The 24,419-nt window shown below is 38.8% G+C and overlaps 1 protein-coding gene across 4 annotated transcripts in view; it reads right to left on the reverse strand.

The window, feature by feature from the left end:
- LOC129194384 (stromal membrane-associated protein 1-like) overlaps positions 1-24,419 on the reverse strand; it is a 131,089-nt gene that overhangs the window by 78,960 nt on the left and 27,710 nt on the right. For all 4 annotated transcript variants that reach the window (XM_054799588.1, XM_054799587.1, XM_054799586.1 and 1 more), the window contains 3 exons: positions 14,789-14,922; positions 12,862-12,947; positions 9,695-9,770 (listed from right to left, as the gene is read on the reverse strand). In XM_054799588.1, the coding sequence (XP_054655563.1) occupies positions 9,695-9,770; positions 12,862-12,947; positions 14,789-14,922 (296 nt within the window). The remainder of the gene's footprint in view (positions 1-9,694; positions 9,771-12,861; positions 12,948-14,788; positions 14,923-24,419) is intronic.

Raw genomic sequence — 24,419 nt, forward strand, 5'->3', positions numbered from 1 at the left:
TCTGCGTGCGAATGCCTGAGTTTCGGGGCCGGCCACCCCGTTCTCACGCTCGCACGAACAGACTGGTATAAAGAGGGGAGAGCGAAAACACCTAGACGGAGTCTGCTGCGGGTTGTGATCGAACGCCCAGCCGATTGACGCGAACTCTTCCACGGGTGTTGGCTCTCCACTCTGTTGGCGTAGGTAAGAGGCTTTTTCGCTGCAATCATATATCTTGTGTGTTGATGCTTAAATAAATACGCCCTTGTTTAGGCTAAAATACCTTGATGTGTCTGTGTCATTCTGTGTGCCGACTGAACACGATCCTCTAAAAATATTCTAAAACAGTGAGTCACTTAAAAAATGCGGTAAAAAAAATTCCACCCATTTTCTACACTGCTTGTCTTCATTAGGGTCACGGGTAAGCTGGAGCCTATACCAGGTTAATGCAAGCAAATATAAACTGTAAAATTATTTATTTATTTATTTGATTCACCCTATTACTGTATCAAATATTATTGATATTGTGAGCCATGTATAGCGTGTCGTATCGTGAGGTACCCTGAGATTCCCAGCCCTACTCCCAATACTTGATGCGGCCCAGCCTCACTCAGACTCTATCTCCAGTGGCACCCAGGTACAGTAAATTGTGTTTGAGACCCCTGATATAAGTAAAAATGTAGTAAATATCCACATACTATACATGTTCTGTATCACTACGAAGCAACACATATCACAATGTAAACAAATGGTTCTCAATTTCCTGTCTTTTTTCTTTCGTTTTTCCCCATCCCCCTCAAATTGAAAAATTGACCTGATAACATTCATTTATCTGTACAAACCAGTGTATGCATTGCTGGCAATTCATGTATAAAGGCACTAACAGACCTGCCAACCTTGAAGAAATGCTATTGCTATTGCTATTTTTGGAAGTGTAATATTTGTTGTGAAACTGATCAATATAAAGTGTTCACCTAATGAGAATTGGATATTTTGAAAGAAGAATAAGTAATAATTCAATCTTAGCACTGTGTGTCCAAGTGGTGGAGCCGTATGACTTGGCACTCCTTATTGCAGAGTCTCTGCTGTCCTATTAGGATTTTTTTGTGGCCCACGGCTGTTTTTTTTTTTTTTTTTTTTTTTTTTAAATCGTCCTGCTGCACTAAAAATGGATAAAAGGTGTAATCTAATGAGAAAAACTTGTAATTTTACAAGAATATCATTATATTATTAAGATTATTAAATTATTTTAGTAGCATAAACTTGAAATATTAAAGAAAAATACGTTTTTTTAAAAGTTGTAATAAACAAAACAAAATAAAGTTTTTTGAAAATTAGGTGGAGGGAAAAGTTACAATAATACAAGAATAAAGTCAAAATATTATGGCAATTGTTTTAAATTGCAAGATCATTTACAAGAGGACATTTGAAATAGTTGAAAAATTAAAAAATAAAAACCGCTAATTTTACAAGAATAAAGTAAATTCATTGAGAAAAAAGTTCTAATTGAATAAGAAAAAAGTCTCAATTCTAAGAGAATAAACTTGTAATACTATAGGGTAAAATGCCATTTTAGAAGCATTCACCTATATCGCAAAGCTGAAATGCAGTTTTTTTAATGTATATAACTTCTTAACATGTCTGCATGGGTTGGTTTACAAAAACATCAAAGTGGACTTGCATCCTGTCATTATTCAGTGTATGGCCCTCAGCGGAAAATGTTTGGACATTCTTGGTCTGCACTCTACAGCCATTCTGTGTCATTGTGGAAGCGCTAGAACATGTAACTACATCGGTTATTTAGCGTTAGCTCTTTTTTTAAGTGAAACTAGCGGGTAATTGGCCGGTGCTGCACTGTGTGATTTAGCTTTTGTATTGTAACCTATTTTATTAAAACCTTTAGCAGTAACATTACGCTGGTATGCTACTCTGCGGCATTACAGTGAATGTTATAATGTTCACGTTACATTGTCAACAGGCAGCCCAAACGCAAACACATCCCAGCACTGGTCTTTTTTTGTAACTTGCACATTTTATAATTTGCATATGTGAACAAAATATTAACACTGTCGAGCCCAGCCTAAGAGGAATCTATGCTCTAGTTTATACACAAAGAACTGACAGAAGTAAAGTGCAGCTAAATAATTGCTTAAACTGGCCTTAGCATAATGTCAACTAATGAAATCATTATACGGAAGGGCAAAACATATGTAAAAATAATGTCTCGTGGACCAAAGAGGAACAAAGTCAGTCTCCCTGTGAAACACAATACAGTACCTAAATGCATTGCATAGAATAACAATGTACTGTATATATTGTTCAACATGGGGTGAATGTCATTACAATGGGCGAGCAAGTTGCAGCGTGAACATTCCCGTCACACTCAATGATGGCAAAATTAGGTTTTAATGTGACATGGGCTTTAGAATAGATGCGATTATGCAACCCACAGTGAACACAACGCTTGCCTGCGTACAAATACTTTACATTTTGGATACACATATACTGTATATATTCATATGGGAATTTAAGGCAAGAAAGAATTTGTTGTTTAATACCAGAAATGTTAATTGTTGGATGCATTAAAAAAAACAACTGACATTAAAGCACATATCTGACTGGCATTAATGAGTCAGTATGTTTCTTTCAGAAAATGTCTTCTCAGACTAAACTTGCAATGACCCCAGCCACTCATCGCTTCAACACAACATTAGCATCCCGCTCAAGGCAGCCTTTCGGTCTTTCAAAGCAAGGGTGCTTCAAACCTGCATTGTTCGTTTCCTCTGCAGTTTATCTGGTCAGATCTGATAGACTTCACTGATCCTGTGAGGGAAACTGACACTTGAAAATTAAGCTTATGGTTTGTGGCTGTGATGGCACATTTCGGTTTATTCAGTATTTATATTGTATGGCTGCAAAAAGCCCCATGTATCCCTGTGGCAACACATTTAGTGATTTATGACATTTGTGACATTTTAAGGCCAAATGAGTCAATATTTTCATGGACAGATGCCTTCAAATTTGAAAAGCACTAAAATACTCAGTCACAAAACATTTATGGGCTGGATTATTGTACAATTAAAAGAAACGCTACCACCTTATGTGGACCAACTACTCACTTAATAAATAGATCTAATACCATTGTATAACAGAGGCAACCAAGCTGAACTGCCAATTACGGACCAATTATGATCCTACCAGTATTACCTAAGGTAGTCCCTGTGAATATTCACTCATTCATCCAGATCATTGTATTCTCAGGGCATTGAATCCATGGCAAGTGGACTGTTCAGTTGATCAGGTACGAAGACAACCTGAACAGTCCAGCTGCGATGGATTCAATGCCCTGACAGTATCTAAGGTAGTCAAAAACGTAGTGGCTCACCAACTAATGGAGACAGCCCCTAAATCCAATGCATTTTGGCTTTAGGCAATACAATCCTGATCAAAGTGTTAAGACCAGCTGAAAAACTGCAAGAATTGGTTCTAAGTAGAGCTTTGAAAAGCAAAAAGAAGAAATGTGAGTGAGACAAAAAACATTTTGAGTAATCAATTTACTGTCTATCTATTGCAATCTCCTATACTGTATATAATCTATATATATAATCTCCTATATATAATCTTCCAGGTCCTGAAGCTGCAAAACAGCCCTAGACCATCACACTACCACCACCATATTTTACTGTTGGTATGATGTTCTTTTTCTGAAATGTGGCGTTACTTTTACACTAGATGCAATAGGACACACACCTTTCAAAAAGTTCAACTTTTGTCTCGTCAGACCACAGAGTATTTTCCCAAAGATCTTGGGGATCATCAAGATGTTTTGTGGCAAAATTGAGAACAGCTTTAATGTTCTTTCTGTTCAGCAGTGTTTTTCGTCTTGTAACTCTGCCATGCAAGGTGGTTTTTGCCCAGTGTCTTTCTTACTTTGGCTTTATGAACACTGACCTAAACTGAAGCAAGTGAGGCCTGCAGTTCTTTGGATGTTGTTGTGGGGTCTTGTGTGGTCTTTTGTATGAGTCATCACTGTGCTCTTGGGGTAATTTTGGTTAGCCAGCCACTCCTGGGAAGGTTCACCACTGTACCATGTTTTCACCATTTGTGGATAATGGCTCTTACTGTGGTTCGCTGGAGTCCTCAAGCTTTAGAAATGGCTTTATAGCCTTTTCTAGACTAAAAAATCTCAATTAATCTCAGTTAAGTAGTATTTTAACAGGGGGAGAAATCACTTTTTCACCCAGAGCCATGTAGGTTTGTTTTATGTTTCCTCCCTTAATAATAAAAAGTTTCATTTAAAAACTGCACTTTAAGTTCAGTTGTGTTGTCACTGAGTAATATTTAAATTTGTTTGATGATCGGAAACATTTACGTGTGACAAACATGCAAAAAATAAGAAATCTGAAAGGGAGCAAACACTTTTTCACACCACTGTATGTCAATGTCAGATCCACACCGTTTGGACAAAACAGCTTTTCAATGAGCACAGGAGGGATTTGGAATTCTTCACTATTAGCTAGCTCTCCTCAGCCTCTCTTCGTCTGAAGACTAAAATTATTAAAATAACTTGTTTTTAATAATTAATTTATATATATAAACTGGTCTCATGTGTGGGTCTGACAAACAGCACTTTGATCACAATCTGGCTGCTGGCTGTGCTTAAGAGAAAGCATAAGAAACCAGAGATGGAGAGAAAAATTTGAGAAAAACAGAGAAATCAAAGAACGGGATGAAGGAGACAAATCAGAACACATGAGAAAAATATACAGAGAGCTCTAATAAAGACACGATAAGAATAAAGCTGTGAAAATGTTATACTCTTCTTTAATTAAATCCATTTTGTATTTATGTAGCTGCAGCACTGCAATTCCAGTTAGAAGTTGACATGAACTCATCATGGGCTTCAACGCGTTATTTATTTTGAATCTTTAAAGCATATTTGTCAAACTCAGACAGAGAATGACAAGAAAGTGGTTGATCAATCACTTTATTGAAACAAACAACCACACATCCGAAACAGTCTCTCCGCCCCGTTTCCTGGCTCATCTCATCAGCAGTCAGGATAAACCCACAGCCTCACAGACAGAAAGTAGAAATATTCAAGCAGGAATGAATGGACATGAAAACGGATATTCTCAAAAATGCACATTTCCTCCACTCCAAAGTAAAAAAAATGTCCATCGAGTGAAGTTTGAAAAAAAATCTGTCCACATAAATTCAACAACTGTCTTGCGCGTTTTGTACCAGCCTGAAAACGCAACCACTGTTGCACATTATATTGGTATGTTCCAATCTCGGCACTGTGCGCACGGGGAACCGGGATAAAAGGTATGTAGGCCACTTACACATTTATTTATATATAATTTTTGAGCCTGGAATATTGGGGCATAACCTGTCATGTTTACAACATCAAACAAGCATCTGGGTGTGCTACATTCACCAATAATGTTGCTTAAAAAAACAACAAGGTTTGAAGAAGACTTTATTACTTTCAATGTGCAGAAATATAGAAGTGTGGAAAATTTCACGACTGTTGAAAATTTCAAGATTTAATTTGACATTTTTTTCCAAGCTGGAATGATTATACAGCATCCTCAATTGTCAATGATTTGATGATTACAAACAAGAATTGGGTACAAAATTTAGACTTTATTTTTTTTATCTTCTCTCTGGGTTAGAATATCAAATATATACATACACCTATACATCTAATTAGTGGTGCTAAAAGTTCCAGAATGTATTTTAACTTGACAAGGCAAAGCTCTATTAACTTGTCGTTGGCGATGATGATTGACTGTAGTTGATAGTGTCTCTTTGTAAGCATAATAGTCTTTGTTTGACAGCACTCCTTGGATCGACCAATACTCAGAACAATGGGAAAGGATGTAAGAAGGAGAATTGTAGCTTTACACATGTTGGGAAAGTCTTTTGGAGCAATTTCTAAACAATAGATGTCAAGATAATGACATCTATTATCTATATTATCTATATAGATAAAAACATCTATCTATGACAAGGACGTTTTGTAATAAAAATACATAAATAAAAGTGACTCAAGCAGTGTCTTAGTAACATGACAAGATGCCAGTCATACTGTAGCTAACCAGAAAATGTATGCAATCCAAGGCAAAAATCTGTATTTTTTTCTTTTTTTTTTTTTTACATTAACCGGAAAACTTGTTCATTGGGGCCTCTGCGGTTCCACTGTATTTTAGCCTGTGTATATAATTTGGACTCTGTGTAAATTCAAAATAAATTCAACCTGTACTAAGCATGCACGATTGATGTGGGTATCATATGGGGTATTGTATCCACTGATCTTATCTACCTCTGCAAAGGTCTGAAAGACAGCCACTGTCGCCTTTTTCTCTGCCAGACTGACAACTAGCAATTGAGCTAAGGCTAAAGCTAGCAGACAGTCAAGGAGCGGCCCGCTGTTGGCAAAGTCACCGGGGGTTCCAAGATGCCCCCTGATGGAAGTTTGGTGTAAATAAAGGATAGGGGCCACGGCTGCAGGAGGCACGTTTATTCATGTACAAAACTCATCTCTCTGGCAACAGTCAAAAGACCTTTTCCACACACACATAACACACATCTGGCCTTCCAAATAAGAGCACTGTGCGTGATATCCTGTCACCCTTACATCCCTTACCATCACCATAAATGGAAACCAATATCCTCCACTGCCCACTACACGTTGTTATCACATTCAATCTACACCGACTGTCATTATTTAAACATGTGATCATTTCAATCATTGCATATAAGTGATTTTAGATTATGTTGTAATCATAGATAATTATTAGATAATTTACAGTCTCCCACATACTGTATGTAAAATACACCATAGAAACACAAATACACATCTACAAAACAAAAGACTTATTAAACAGTCTGATGGAGTTACATTTACACAAATTCACTCACATCTTAAGTCAATTTCACCCACACTTTCAACAGATTATTCCTAATCAGAGTACGACCACATTTTCGGAGATGTTAATTGTGTTGGTAAATGTCAGTGCATACTCCATTACCCAGAAGCGTTAGCGCTCTAGGGGAAACCGGAAGTATTTAAGCTGTTGAAGCTACGAGCGAGTAAGGGTGATGTTGATTGTAATTATGATGGTTTCAGTGGAGCACTGATTGTGTATTTGTGCACTACTTATGCACAAAGTACTGCAGACCGCCTCTACTCGCTTTCTCTCTTTGTTTTATGACACTGGCGGTGTTGCCTCTCTTTTTCATTTGCTCTTTTACCTCCTCGTAAGCCTCTTTGAGGATTTATGCTTCCAACGGGGAAAGGATTCCACTCTCATTGCCATGGTGAATCAGTGAATCTGTGATCGATGGTGGGGTCTATTTAAGGAAGCCGCATGCGTGCAGTAATGCAGGATTGGTCTCACCTGTCTTGGTGAATTCGTGTCTGCTCATGCTGGCTTGGGCTTTACGCAACCAATAAAGCCTAGACGCTCTTGTTTTGGATTGGTTGAACTCAGCTCAGTAATTTATCCTGGATGTTTGAATCCTACTTTTGGCAAGTTGTGTTATTTTTTAAAAATGTGAAAAATAAATTACTAAAGAAAATGATCTAATTTAGTAGTTTGGGCAGCAATTTTCTTAACGTCTCATTTATTTATTTGGAAGAACTACATCTAATGTGCAGTTAAAACAACAAGTTTGCACTGTTTCACAAGTATTGTTCAATGTTTAAAAAAAAAAAAATGATTGGAACATGGAAGGTGTTAGTTAGTTGTAGTTTTTGTTTTTTTAAATCCGCCCCCTAACCCATACTCAGTTCTTGTTGTTAAAAGTATTTGAATGTGTATTTTGTATAATCATTCCACCCAAGGAAAAGAACAGTTCCAATAAATCGTCAAGGAACCACAGTATAGCATTCATTCTCAAGATAGTCTTCATCCTATTTCTAACCGTCCCTTCATTTCTAAAATTATAGAAAAAAACTGTCACCTCCCAACTTCAACTCGTCACCACCCAAAACTCCCTCGACAAACCTTTCCAGTCTGTTTTCCTCCCATGTCACAGCACGGAAACGGCCCTCCTTAAAATCACCAATGACCTTCTCACTGCTGCAGACTCTAGCTTAGTCTCCATCCTCAACCTTATTAATCTGAGTGCTGCCTTTGACACCATTTCACAACCCATCCTCCTCAATAGACATCCATTGGTCTCACCCACACACCCCCAGACTGATTTCACTCATATTTCACAGGCCGCACTCAGTTCATACAGCTCAAGTCCTTCAAGTCCAACCTCTCCACTTTCACTCCAGGTGTGCTTCAGGGCTCTGTCCTGGGCCCCCTTCTTTTCATCATCTACCTTCTCCCCCTTGAAAACATCTTCCGCAGATTCAATATCCATTTCTACTGCTCTGCTGATGACACCCAGCTCTACCTCTCCACTACACCAAAGTCCATACTCCATCTCTTCTCCCTCACCTCCGGTCTGAAATCATATCCAGGTTCACCACAAACTTTCTCAAATTCAACAGTAACAAAACTGTCAAAATTATTACTTTCCAAAGTCAATAGTTTCACCCTCACCATCGAGAGCTCTTCAGTCTCCCCCTCAGGTAAAGAGTCTGGGTGTCAACCTGGACAGTGAACTATCATATAAATCCCACAACATCAGTCAATCTGATTACTTTCACCTTAGCCATAATCATCGTCTCCGCCCTTCCCTTACTGTCCATGCTGCCTCTATCCTGATCCATAGCCTGGTTACTTCCCGCATTATTTACTGCAACTCACTCCTTTTTGGTCTTCCCCAGATGTCCCTCCATAAACTTCAACTAGTCCAGCACTCTGCTGCCTGGATTTGAACCAGAACCGCCTCATTTCATCACATCACCCCCATCCTACAGCAACTTCACTAGCTCCCGGTCAAGCAGAGAATAGACTACAAACTCCTCCTACATTCCGTCAAGGCCATACACCACCTCAGCCCTGCGTACCTGACTGACCTCCCCATTGCCACTCCAGCTCGCTCCCTCGGATACTCATCCTCCCTTCACCTCACTGTGCCCTCTGCCCACCTCAGCACAATGGGGAGCAGAGCTTTCAGCCGCTCTGCTCCCAACTCTGGAACTCATTAACAACTGACATTCAAAATATTGACTCACTCCCCATCTTTATATCCAGACTCAAAACTCATATTTTCACGACCGCATACTCTTGTCTCTACTCATTATTATAATTATTATTATTATTATGAGTGCATATAAACTTCTGACATGAGCTGCACATGTTTATTCCGGGCAAACAGTGTTCAACACAGTTTTCCAGGTTCAGAGGAGGTCTGTGCCTATAAAAAGATAAATTTTTATAGCTTGGAAGAGTGAGAGGAAGCTGCAAGTCAACCATGAGTCCTTGGCAAATAAAAGTCAGTAAGTGGCTTGTGAGCGAAAATGATCTCAGTGTCAAGTAGAGGGATTGTATCTGTCAATATCGGCCACAACTATGAACACTACTTCATATGGACTCTCAACTAACGTCGAAGTGATGGTAGTGAATGGATTTTTATAATTGGTTATACATTTTTGGTTATATATGTGTGTATTTTATGTGGTACCACTCTTGTCAAAAATAGTTGTTTTGCATTTAAAAAAGCCTTTCTAGTGTAACATGGATTGGCCTCAGATGATGGTCCTTCTATTCCAATCTTCAAATAAAGTAGACGTGTTTCTGATACTCACCAGGGCTGTAGGCAGAGCCTCCTTGTCATAGTATTTTTTCCTCTCATACTTGTCCCGTATGAATACCTCCACAGCCCTGACAATGTAAGTTAAGGACTGAAAATCTCAGTTTTATAAATCTCAGTATTATACTCTATATTATACTTATCAATATAGTTACTCAACACCGAGTAATGTCATGTTACCTTGATAAGTACAACCTTTTTAGGATTTTTATGTGTGATGGACTTTAACGACAATGCTACAAATATTGTATACTGCTCAAAAAAAAATAAAGGGAACACTAAAATAACACACCCTAGATCTGAATGAATTAAACATTATTAAATACTTTGTTCTTTACATAGTTGAATGTGCTGACAACAACAAAATCACACAAAAATGTTTTTATTTATTATTTGTATTTATTTATTTATTGGGGGTGTCCTGCTGTCAACCTGTTGTCTATTCCATTTGCACAACAGCATGTGAAATTGATTGTGAATCTGTGTTGCTGCCTAAGTGGACAGTTTGATTTCACAGAAGTGTGATTAACTTGGAGTTACATTGTGTTGTTTATGTGTTATCTTTATTTTTTTGAGCAGTGTATTGTAGTGTATAACTAGGGTGTCCAAACCTTTTCCACCCAGGGCCACATACAGAAAAATGAAAGGATGCAAGGGCCACTTGACATTTTCTAAAGCAACACATGTACCTGTATATGGCTGTCCTTAGTTGCCCAAGATGACTCGTGTTTTCAGTTTAGCATGCAGGCTCTCGTATGGGCAATCAGACCAGCTCAGGATCTGCAGTAACGGTGACAGTTGCTGCATTGGGAAACGCATAGAGTTGCTGCTGAGTTTTGTCGGTCATGCACACACTGATATTCTTGCTGGCGCTGCTGTTCTACAGCTGACGTGGCTTTCCTCAAGAGTCCTTGCCATTTGGCTCTCTGGAGTGCCACTTCCTCCCAGGTATCTTTGGATGCTAGTTCTCTTCATATGTGTTTTGAGACAGCTTTGAAACACAGTTTTTGTCCTCCGTAGCTCCTTATTCCTTGGCTCAGTTCAGAGTAGAACACAGCTTTTAGCAGTCTGCTGATGGCCATCTGAAATGCATGCCCTGTCCAGAGAAGCTGTGATACAGTTATTTGGGGTTCAACACTGACCATGAGCGCACCACAGAGTATCTCAACATCTGGGGTACGGTCTTGCCACTTGCTGGAGTCTTGATGTGTCTCCAATAAAGAAAGGCACACTCAATGGAATAGAGCAGGCAAGGAAGAACTGCAGCTGAGTAAACTTTCACTTTACAGTTTTCATGATGTTGTCATGACAACTCCAAAGTCTCTCCCCACAGGCCTTTGTGGCAAACTGGATGCTCCTTTTCACTTCCAAATCGACAGATTCAGTTGTCTTCAGTGGTTCATCATGGACCGTAAACATTTCTCGCAGTTGGGTGGACATTGGAGGAGGCTGGTAGAACAGCTCCGTCTTGAACATGTTGATCTTTAGACCAAACATGTCAGCTGCCAAGGTGAAACGATCCACTGTCTCCTGCAGATCAACTGCATTACTGGCCACAAGGGCGGCGTCATCAGCATAGAGTAGTTCTGTGATGCACATTTCCTGTGTTTTCGTGTGGGCAGGAAACAGAGTTGGTGCCAGTACACACCTTTGCTTCACGCCATGGTTCACCACAAAGGCATCACTGTGTTCACAGCCGACTGAGACTTGTGCTTTCATTCCATAGTAAAACTGCTTGATGATGTCAACAAGCTCATCAGGGCATCCATAGATTTCAAGGACCTTCCAGAGTGTCAAATGCCTTTGTGAAGTCAACAAAGACAACATAAAAAGGTTGGTGGTGTTCTGCTGCCTTCTCTTGGAGCTGCCGTAGAGTGAATATCATGTCAGCAGTGAAATGGCCAGCCTGAAATCCACACTGACATTCAGGGAGAACTTCTTCTGAAATATTTTTCAGTCAGTTCAGGACAATCTAGTGACATTGCCTGGTGGTTTCCACTCCATCCACGGTCGCCCTTCTCTTGTAGGTGGTAACGATTAGAGCATCTCAAAAGTCTTATGTATATACAGTATGTGGATGAACTGAATTGATAACAAAAGCAACAAATCTAAATAAAATCCATCTGATTTAAGTCAGACTTTTCTAAGCATAGATAAGCATTGGAATTATTGTAGAAAATTGGTCCTCCCTCCCTGCAAAGTGTAGCTCCTTAATTCCAATCCTCTCCAGTGATTTCATGACATTGAAGGTTAAAGGCATTGGCGTGTAGCCACTGTTTTCCCAAGAAAGAGGCACTGGATTTGAAATTGATTTATTTTTCCAGACCCTCTGGCAATGTATGTGTGTCTACTGAGAGCTTTGAGTTCCAATGCCAAGCAACAGTGCCTTCAGCAAATGTTCTTGCCAAATGGTCCCTTTGCTTTGTTGGTATGTATATACACTTTTACACTATTACTAAAACATTAGTTTATATAAACACCAAAACAATCCATTAGGTTCTTAGTTTTAAATTATGCAGAAAATGTTGATTGGCCCATATGCTGCATTTAAGTTATATACTGTATATATATATATACTGTATATACAGTATATATATATATATATATATATATATATATATATACATATACTGTATATACAGTATATATATATATATAAAATGTGTATCACAAAGGTTGGTGATGCGTCATCAATCATTTGCATTTATCCTTCAGATACCCAAAGAAACCAATATGTTGAGAATAAAGACAGAAGTACTTATTGAAGGGCCCACACACACATTAAATATTTCTCTCTAATCCCAGATGTGTTATAAACTGTTTTCAGCCTGTAGAACTGCATGAGCACGATCAGTATGACTAATGGACTTCAAAAGAGCTACAAATGATGACCATGCACCAATGGCCCGCCAGATAGATATACTGTACAAGATAGCATATTAGAGTGGCATAACAAACTTGGAGATTTATTTCGGTCTGCTGTCTCATCGTGCGAAAAGGGAAAAAACTAAGTGATTATGATATACTGTATACTATATCTGGAAAGCAGTGCATTAATGCTTTGACATAACTTTTTAATCTGCCTGCACTGTGAACACTTGTCTTTATGATGTGAATAAAAACCATGTAAAAAAAAACATGCTGGTTTCATTAAAAGGATACTGGTCGGTCTGTGGCCGACTGAAGTTTTCTGGTAGATGGGCTTCGTACAGCTGCTTGGCCCGACTGTTACCCATGTCCACTATACTCTGAGAGGAAAAAAGCAGAATTAATTATTATTTTTAGGATGAATAAAGGGAAAAATTGTATGTGTTTTATTACATGTCCCATTCATTTAATTCAACTATTTTTCATGCACATATTGCACACAGTGTCAAGGCCAAATTAAAAGGAGAGTGATATGCAGTGGGGGACGTAATATTTCATCCCCTGCTGATTTTGTAAGTTTACCCCCATACAATGCCATGAACAGTACATCATTTTTATGGTATGTTTATTTTAACATAGAGAAAAAAAACATAAAATAAAAGGTTATAAATTCATTTGTACGGAGGAACCTTGGTTACTATCATTAATGCGTCCGACCAAAACGTACTCTAACCAAACACATTTTTCTCATAAGAAATAAAGTAAATCCAATTAATCAGTTCCAGAAACATGGGGATGTGATGGGGATGTGATGCCCCCAATGTCGCTGACCAATGAAAAAGCAGCCACGGGCTGCAAATGGCTGCCGGGCCACACTTTGGACACCTCCTGACCTAAGCCTATTGTGAGTCTCAATGTAGTTCTTCTTGAAGCGCCACTACATTATGTTGTCATATAATGGAAGACACATCCACCATCCGTTATCAGTGTTCTGGAAGAGACCAGGAAGTTTTCCTTCAAGATTCCATGGTGCATGGCCACGTTGCGCATTCATCAGCACCTCACTACGGTCTTCTTTTACTCTCAGCAGAGAAACCTACCCAAATCAGAATGTTTCCAACTCTATGTTTGACAGTGTGCATGGTGTTCATAGGGTCATTATTCAATTTTGGTGTCATCTGACTACATCACATTCTCCAAAGCCTTTTCTGAATCATTCAGGTGTTCACTAGCAAACAGGCCCTACATTCTTTTTTATTTTTGAGAAGGGGTACCTTTGCTGGCATTGTAGCACCTCAATCCATTACAGCAAAGGGTGTTACCACACTCGTGTTTCCTTGGTGACCGTGGTCCTAGCTCCCTTGAGATCATGAACAAGTTCCTCCTGTGTAATTTTGGGCTAATCCCTTAATATTTTCACAACCTTACTCCACAAGGTGAAGTCTTACATGGAGATCCAGACAGAGGTCAACAGACTTTTATTGTATTTCTTCCATTTTTTGAATTATCGCACCAACAGTGGTCTCTTTCACACAAAGTTTCTAGTTCAAGGGACAGGACTAATTAGTCTGCATTAATGGCACATAACCATTCTGTGGACATCAGAATTCTTGCTGGTTGGTAGGGCATCAAAGACTTCAGTCAAACACAAAATAACGGATAATCTTAATTACTTAATATTTTCTGGATTTACTTGTTGATATTCTGCCTCCCTCTGTTAAAGTATACCTACCATATAATTATCAGCTGTTCATGTCTGTATTGGGGTAAACTTACTAAATCTGCAGGGATCAAACAATTATTTCCCCCACTGTATGTGGTGGTGATAGCAGAAGTTGAAATCGGGATAATCAGCCACCTGGAATCAATTAGTCATTAAGAGCTGCAATTAACATTCAGCAAGAGAGAGAGAGAGGTTCTCCTCTGACCCAGCAAATTGTCTTAATCATCAATTGATTTGCTTTCACTATTTTCAATGTAGAAAATAAATGGTGTAGTACAGTAACACACACATGCTTCTGACCTCTTGCTTTGGTTGTGCAGTTGGCTGACCACTTTTGATTGCACACCAGACCCTCAGACAAAACGGTATGGTATGACGGTAAATGTCATAATTACACTTGCTACAATTACCATCTGAAATGTTAGTGCGGCTTATCGACCGCATACCATTTCATCCCTTGGCGGTAGATGTGTTTAAAATGTGAAACTTTGTGTGCACCTGGATCTGCTCTGAGGTCCACTGGTCCAGATTGACAGATTTGACCCTTGAGATGTGGACACCCAGGTTGCGGTGGATGCCAGCACAGCGGATGCACATGAACACCCCGAGATTCCATGAGGCCCATCGAGGACCTGGAGGAGAAAGAAATATATTTTTGCCTTCAAGCTGCACTTCATAATTAAGTCTAAACATAATATAGACAAATTAGTGACAAACGGTTGAGAAATCATCTATTTGTTCAGCCTGCATTTTCTTAGAAATGTTCAATTACAAAGAAAAGTAAACAAAGGTCAATGACAAATAACCTTCAAAAAAGGTAATTTCAAAGTATTTTAACGTGGCTGTGCTGCATATTTTGGATTTTGGAACAATGTATTAAAACTAGGGCTGTCAAATGATTAAACATTTTAATCAAATTAAATCACAGTTTTCAAATTAATTAATCATGATTAATCACATTTGCCATTATGTGTGAAATATGCCCTTTTTTGTTGTATTTTATGAAGAGGAAGATAAATGACAGGACACAAATACTGTATGTATATATTTGTATGTATTAGCAGCTCCAAATGAGCTGAAAGTTTAAAAGATAGCACACATGTCTGAAAATGTATTTGCCCAACGCTAGTGTATTTAATAGCAGCACAATCACACTTTAATGAAGTTATTATGAGCCATGAAGGGTTACGTTCAAAGACACCACATAACTTAAGTTAAAATCACATGTTTAGAGTGTAGATAAATTTTCTGAGCATACTTAAATGCAGCAAATTGCACTTCCGCTGTAAGAGTTGCGTTAGTGAGTGATAAGAATATCCGCTTATTGTTTTTCTTTGCATTTCTGTTTATTTAGAACACACATACTCGCATAATAAAGAGCTTTGTGTTGTTTGGAGTGTCCATGAATGCATCTCGCAGTCATGTAGGGACAATGAGGAAATGTCGTTGCCCGGGCGAGCGGACTGGAGACGTGTTTGTGAGTTGGAGAAACATATATGGTGTTGGAATTGCACTGTTGTTGATGTGTTCAGGTCAGAATAAAGTTATTAAAGTGTGGCAGACTGTGTGACTCCATCTGCTGTGGTGTTAATGTAATTAATTAAATAAATTAGTTACCTATTAGTTACCTAATTAGTTACTTTGACAACCCTACTTTAAAGAAAAAAAGCAATTTTTTAATCAATATTTGAAAGAGCTCGACAAATATTTTCACTCTGGCATAAAGGTCAGTTGGGGTCCAAGTATCCTGTTTACTGCTATTATGTCTTAACTTTACAATAAAAGTCCCATGCACATTTTCGGGTGTGCCACCCTGAACTTTGACAAAAAGAAGTGATGAAAAGTTTTTCTTTATTCTTTTTTTTGTGCTGCCCAGCCATTAGGGCAGATAGTATTGTTGATCTAAATGCCCTTACGTGCTCAACAGATTTGTTCTGCTAGGGAAAAGTGCAAAATACTCTTACCTTGTTATACAGAATTTACATCATTAAATACATCAACAAATGTCTGTGACGGCCATAAAGACATTAATGCAGAGGACAAAATAACAACAACCACAGTGATTAAAAGTTTTTCAATTATCTCAACAGCTTTAAAGTTATTTGTACCATTTGGTTTGTCTGAAAGCTATAAAAAATGAAAAATATGCCATACTATTTTGTTTTAAGTTTATTAGTTAATCATTCTTATTTTCAGGCTGCAGCTAAAAATTATTTCCTTAGTCGATTAATCTGAAGCTTGCTGTTTTGATTCATCAAGTAATTGGTTAGGCCCTAAAGACCTAAAATTCACTAATACAGTATCTACCGATCACAAGAAGATACAGAAGTGTAGACAGGCAGTTACATGCAGATAAGTTAACAAATATATGAATGAAAGGTAACAGTGTAATTAATAAGGGTGGGGGAAATAATGGATTCTTAGATGCATCGCGATGCGGACATTGACGATTATTAATCGATTCATAAGCAGAAGTGCCACCCGGACAGTTCATGTTGGTGCACCTAAGTGTTAGACGCTACCATAATGGCTGAGCGTAAACTCTGACCCGCACCCGCTGGATTTAAAGCAGGGGTCTCAAACTCGCAGCCCGTGGGCCATTTGTGGCCCACCAAAACATTTCTTGAGGCCCGCAACTGCACATCAAAGGGTAATGTAACTGCAGACCGCAACATCCGGGCAAGCTCAGTGTGACTTACATACTTACAGGGGCAAGTAAACACCAACACTGAACTAACAGTGGTGTTATCACATGGACCGTGGGAGGGGTGGCCCTTTAGCATTATTGTGGGCCATGTATTGTGAATTGTATCGTATCGTGAGGTACCCTGAGATTCCCAGCCCTACTCCCAATACTTGATGCGGCCCAGCCTCACCCAGACTCTACCTCCAGCGGTCTCCATTGAAATTGAGTTTGAGACCCCTGATTTAAAGCGAGCGTCTGGAAACACTTTGGCTTTCACGTAGATGGGGGTAAAAAAAAGTTGCACAAGAGCCAGACAATATGCAATCTTTGTCATACAAGCTTAAAATATTTTGGGAACATGACAAATATGAGAAACCACATAGCATGTTTCCACCCGAACCAGGAGGAAAAACAGCCAGCTGAACTTGCTGTCGACCAGAGAAAGATCGAGCAGATAATAACTAACTTTCCACCCAACTCGGAAAAGGCAAAGGGAATCACAAAGTCAATCGCAACTTCGATTGCGAAGAATTTGTCGGCGTATTCGGTTGTTGAGAAGCAGGGCTTTCGTGTTTTGCTGCACACTTTGGAACCCAGATACGACGTCACATTGCAACGTTGTTTCAATGACACTGCAATTGTGAATAAGGGTAGCCTAGTTTTTTTGGTTATTGATAATATACTGATGTCTGCAAGCATCATTATGCATTAGTATGAGAACCGCTGGTACAGAAATCTATATTTTGTAAAAAACTTGTTTTTGACTTTGCTATACATCAAAAATATGATTTTGTCAGAGATTCTATGCTCAGGATTTTAGTTTGAATTAAGAAGTCTATTATTTGTGAATAATGTTAGATTTTTTTATGTTGGTTACTCAAAATATGCTAAAGTTTGTTAATTTTATACATGCTGCTACTGGTGCACTTTACTTTTCCTGCTGGTTCTGTGCAATGAGAAATATGTTGGTAGATGTAACTGAGTAAAAAGAAATTATATATAGAAAAGAAATTATGCATGAAAAAATTGACAAACTATTGATCACCAAAAAAAGATGCAGCGATAATCGTTTTATCATTGTATCACAGGCCTATGGATCATAAACGCATCAAATTGTGAGGTGGCCAGAGATTCCCACCCCTAGCAATTACTACCTTTATTTCAAGAATCAAAGCGTGCAGATCAGGTTTTAGTTTGAAAAATTATGTCAATAATTATGGCATTATGCCATAAGAAGAACCAATCTCCTTCGCTTTCTCTTACATTCGATGTGGCACAAGGGTAAATTATGGATACAAGTCCGTCGTTTCTGGGTGCTGCACAACTGAGGTTATGCAACTGTCTTAGTATAGAATTAGAAACAATGCCATGAGCATGCTGCACAGCTCCAGCAAGTGGAGAAGCTCCATGCAGATGCAGGCTGGATTTTTATTCTTGTTGACATACAGTTGGGAGAGGAGGGATGGACATTTCATATTATCCCACAAGATGCTGCCGCACGAGTCTAAAGGTTTCAATATTTTAAGACGTGTGCCAAAGTTTCTTGCGAAACTACTGATGTAATATTAAAGCATAACGTCAAACTCTTTTAAAAAGTATTTCCTTTATCACACCACACGGTTCAGTTCAGAACAGTACACATGTTTGTTAGGGGTGTAACGGTACACTGAAATGTAATTTCCGTTCGGCTCAGTTTCTCAGTTTGGTTAATTTTTGGTACAAAAAAAAGGCAGGAAAAAATGACTTTAAATACTTTCATTTTAAAAAAATACAAACAGAAGTTTTTTTAAAAATAAATAAAAGCGACCCATTTGGGTGATATTTCAGACTGTGAGTTTTTTTAAATAGAAAAATAATAAAGTAAACAGTTGTATTTAAAAAATAGTTTATACATTGTGGTGAAATGTAATGGACAGTGACAGTTAAATAGCTCTCTGTTGCACGTGAAGTCCAACCATCTGTCGTAAGCGAAATAGCGGACACGTGATAGCTCATTGACGACATGACTTTGAGCTTTTTCATAAAGTGCTGGTATAACTTTCTGGCTAAAGTGAGGACATGATGGTATTTCGGAGTGAAGTACAATAACTTTAATCATATATAGTCATGGAAAAAATTATTAGACCACCCTTGTTTCTTCAGTTTTTTGCTCCATTGTAATGTCTGGTACAACCACATTTACATTTGTTTGGACAAATATAATGATGATAACAAATATGCACAAATATGCAGCCTCCAGATATTGGCATGTGCATGCGTGTCTGTTTTACTAAACAGGCAGGAAGAGATTTCACTCTGCGCATTGATTCAGCACCTAGATGATTCATAGAACAATGGCAAACAGTGTGAGACCTCTTGTCAGTCATACAGTCAATCTGTCTCTGTGCGAGGAGCCGAGGCCACTAGCATACACACAGCAAAAGAGTGGAGCTTCCTGAGAAGCATTGCAAGGTAACATAGTAGAATTTAAGAGGGAAAAAGATTGGACTATTAATAATGAGTAAGCGGCGGCCATCAACATGAAGGAGCCAGTATCCCGATTTTTTTCAAAAGTAGTCGCAACATCACAGGCAACAAAACTAACTTGCACACCTCAAATATATCCACCTGACCCAGTTTTCACACCTGGGAAAAAATTACACATCGAGATGCAAAGCCTTCCTCCCGACAGTCAACACTGGCCGAGACATTTACTCGGCAAAGTAAATACAAACGGAAGAGCGCAAAATGGTGTGTTTTCGCAGTAAGTCATTGTAAAAGAAATGCTGCTCTTTAAAACAGTTGAAAAGACAGCATTTGAAAAATGTGCGATTGTGATTTAAGCCAACCCACATGATACTTCTCAGCCAATCAAATCTGTGCATTAACACTGCGACTCTAAATAACAACAATGGGCTGGATTTGTATAGCGCCTTTCAAGATACCTCAAGTGCTTCACAGTGAAACCCCCTATTCATTTGCTCCACACACTGGTGGTGGTAATCTACATCTGTATCCACAGCTGCCCTGGGGTAGGCTGACTGAAACGTGGCTGCCAATTTGTTCTAATGGCCTCTCTGAGACACCACTAAACATTAATTCACATTTATACACCAGTGTGGGCGGCACTGGGGGTGAAGTGTCTTGCCCAAGGACACCGCAACGGTAAGTGTCCTAACTTGCCTGTGTCTAGACAACCTGCTCTACTTCCTGAGACAGACGAAAGAGAAGAGAAGCGAGTAACACGGAAGAACAAGTGAGCTATACGATGAAAGATGAGAAACCGATACAGGAGACAGGTCAGAGACGAGTGAGCCAGAGACAACAAAAAAATAAATACACATGGTGCTATCTAAGAAGAGAAAAGTGGACAGCAAAAATAGAGTTTTCATCCAACAACAGAAACTCATTTATGTTCATTCTTCCCTTTATCTATCCGACTCTTTGCTTTAAGAAATCATCCTTCAGGAATCCTTCAGTATGTTCTCAATTCATTGTTTTTAAAGAGGCCTTGACTAATCTGCAGTCAGCTTCGGACATGTCCTGACAAAAAGGGAACATTTGACCTATTTTTGAGTTCAGATGTTTTCAGGTAATAAAGCTCTGTTGTAGTAGAACAAGCAAAAGCCAGGCATTGAAGGTAAATCATTCATTAATTCCAAAACAGTAATAATTTGGCATGCAAATCAAGTGGGAACTTGGCCAGCCACCAAATTGCTTTTAGAGATCTCCGAAAAGCAGCAAATGGCTCAAGTTGAGTTGCCCAGTCCCTCTTATTTGGAAATACGTTCAGGTTATGTCACTGAACTCCTTCAAATAGAAACGTTATTAGAACTAACAGTATTGGGCAGGGAAATGAGACACATTATTTGAATGTGAAAGTGGTGGAATACCCTCAGCACAAGCCAATTACCGTATTTTCCGGACTTTAAGTCACACTTTTTTTTCATGGTTTGGCTTGTCCTGCGACTTGTACTCCGGAGCGACTAATATGGTTTTCTTTCATACTGACAGCTGCAAGAGGCCGCTCTAGGCTTGTGTGCCAGTATCTGCTACATCTATCACTCCTGTACCAGTGAAAATTTACAATGTAAACATCAACTTATAATGACAACTGAGGGACTATCCACTTGGAAATGTTTTCAGGTCAAAGTACTTTATAATTTCATTCCCCTCATCCACATGGGAACGGCGTTTTGGGTGACCTGAAACGGTATTTTTATTAAAACAGCTTCCAGAGGCCTTGTCCACACAAATACAGATATTTTAAAACCGCATATTTTTCTCTGCGTGTTGGCCTCTCATCCACACGCATATGGAGATTTTTGTCCTTAAAAACTGAGCTTTTGGAAAACGGCCAGGGTGAAGATTTTTTAAAACTCCGGCTTCAGCGAATTCGTGTGGCTGGCGAAGACAAAGCTGATGACATAACAATTATGTACCATTTCCACATTAGATAAGTATAATTTGATGTGTGCATTGGCACGCATAACATTGCTGCTTGCAAGAATGCTGAAATGACTGTGTGTGTATATAAGAGTAAACATACAGCTACTTTCGCTTTACATTGACGAAGAAAGCCACCAATCTGGGCTTCAAAGGACGTTATACTGCTGCTGTTTTGCTCGCTAAACGGCTACGACACCCCTGCTATTTGGGAGAAGACCCGATCGGACCTCTAGCATGGCATGGGAATGTTATCATGGCAAGAAGCTTGTGACTGAGCTGCTTCGCCCGACATTGAAAGCTTCCCTGTTATACAGTGTATATGCCTGCCTTGTTCTGCATACCGTAAAGCACCGTGTATAAACCGCACTTTTTTTCCCACTGGTAAGAAGCAAAAAATTGGGTTACGGTTTATACACGATGACAGGTCGGTGACCAGATGCAGAAATTGACGAGAAGTCCATTTTAGAATAGCCGTCTGTGGGTCAGACGGTTGCTTTGACTTTAGCTCCCTCTGCTCTACAGTTGCAGTAGAGTTAGAGTTACAGTTGCTGAAAATGCTAGTGTATGCAACTAACTTATCTGACGGCTGTCTGTATTTTCACACAGTGAGACCATCTCTATATACACTGAAGCTAAGCTTAGCTTCCATTAACACATTGCAGTTGTAAAATACAATACAACGTTGGAGTTTATTCAAATTCACACTGAAGCAATGCAATAAAATAATAGAAAAAAAGCAGTGAAAGATAAGATATCAAAACATCTCTGAAAATTGCAAATTTCTTTATTTTGATTTATTATTATTATTATTATTATTATTATTATTATTATTATTATTATTAATCTGTGCTTAGCCAAAATATTTAAAGATCTAGATGCCGAAGTTCAGATTTCTTCTTTATGAAATTGCTTAGTACCTTTACGCATGTTGATTTGAGATGAAAGAGTCGGCATGCATTTATGAACTAAAAATTTTTCTCCCCCCCGCCGTGAGCCTGAAAATGGGGGTGCGGTTAATACACGGGTGCGGTTTATAAACGGTGCTTTACGGTAACTATCAACGTTAAACAAAGACAATTTGCCAGACACACAATTATTTCAGCAATGATAGCATCACAGCTGATGGTGTTCTTTCTTGATCAATAAAAGAAATACGCTTCACAGCATTGTCGTGATAATCAACATCTGCTACATTTTAATAAAGAATTCATCCGTTGTCAGTTCTATGTTGAATACCTTTTGCTGACAAATGTGAAATAACGCACTGAAAAGTAATGCTACTTCGCTCGCAGTCCACATGTAGCTCCGACTGTACATCACCATGTTTGTTATGATACGTATATGGAAATGACATCATCAGCGCCTGTGATTGGTTAAACAGTTTTTGGCATGCACATCACAGCCTGCGTATGTGTACTCGTGTGGATAGGAATAGTTTTAAACAAGTAGTGAAATACGCAGCCGAAAACGGTAATCAAGCAGCTTAAAGAAAGTTTGGAGTGAACAAGAAACTTGTGAGGGACTGGCGAAAAGCAGATGATACTCTGCAATGAAGAAAACAAAAAAGCTAATCGCAGGCTTAAAGAAGTTCACAAATGGGTGCTTGAACAACCTGCTGCCGGGAGAGGCTTGTCAACACTGCAGTTACGTCACCACGCCGAGGTAGGTGCCAAGGCGATGAACATAGATGACTTTGCTGGTTGTTTAGGCTATAGTTATCTGAATACAGTACCTATGTTATGTTAACATACCAGCTTTTCACGTTACATTAACAGACGCCTATTTAGCCTGTTGTTCTCTATTTTATTGTTATTACTATAACTTGCCTTTCGAGCTGAAATGTCTGTTATTGGTCTCTGATTTTATAAAAATTAATTTCCCCCAAAAATTAGATTTATAGTCCAGTGCAACTTGTATATGTTTTTTCCCTCTTCATTGTGCATTTTTGGCTGGTGCGACTTATACTCCGAAGCGACTTATAGTCCATAAAATACGGTATATATGGATAGCCAACAAATGGAGGCAAATTTTATAGATCCAGACTACAAAACATTTGTAGAGTTGGGCTTGGTCAAAAGTAGCAGAGCGCAATGGGCTTGCTGGTCTTGGGTAAGAGCATCAGTGTGTTAATTCAGGGGCACTAATGCACCTAAAGGGGCATTAAAGCAGGGATGACTGAGTGTTAAGCCTAAATCAACTAGCTGAGCCCAAAAGCAGGACTCTCTGTTGGTTATCTGTCTATACGGATTGAGCTTTGCTTTTACTCTACTCTCTCAAAAAAGGAGGACACTCATACAGGTTACTTTAATTTGTCCCTGAAGTATGTAACAATCCCAACAAAGTCCTGCAAACAGTTAACCATGTAATGTGCACAGTTCATTGAGGCCAATGTGCTTGCATAAAGTCACAGTCACACATTGTGTGGTCATGCAGAAAATTGGTCTTTGCTTTAGTGCACAGCTTTGGGATTTACTGTAATTTTGACACTATGGAATCGCATTTGCTTTCAGAGAATTTCTATCAAGTAAAATCCGATGCAGCTCAGCTCACCTTGACTACACAAGAAAAGATAATGAATATACACTAAATATAAAGGGCACATTTGCACTTGTGTTGGGAGGTTTATCCTATCAATCTGGTCTTGCGTATCACAGAAGACCCGGTCCTCATGTCCATAAGAATAGTAATGCACTGTACATAGAAGAAAACATACATTTTGTCAGGCTCCCCAATTACTTCTTTAAAATGATAGCAACCTAGACCACCTTTGTGGCGTAATGCGGTGGACCCTCAGAGGTTAAACACTATTCTTTCCGATTAGGGAATTAAAATCATGCCAAAACCTCAAACACAGAAAATATGTTCTGCCCACGCCCAACGATTCACAAACTCAGTGTGCTTTGCAAATACACATCATTCACAAACTAATACTTTTTGTTTTGTAAATAAGAAATGTACCGATCAAATACATCCCGCTTGAGAAACAAATACAGCAAGTTTTACACATACAAAGGA

This window comes from Dunckerocampus dactyliophorus, chromosome 14, assembly GCF_027744805.1.
Source record: "Dunckerocampus dactyliophorus isolate RoL2022-P2 chromosome 14, RoL_Ddac_1.1, whole genome shotgun sequence".
In the NCBI taxonomy this organism is placed as follows: domain Eukaryota; kingdom Metazoa; phylum Chordata; class Actinopteri; order Syngnathiformes; family Syngnathidae; genus Dunckerocampus; species Dunckerocampus dactyliophorus.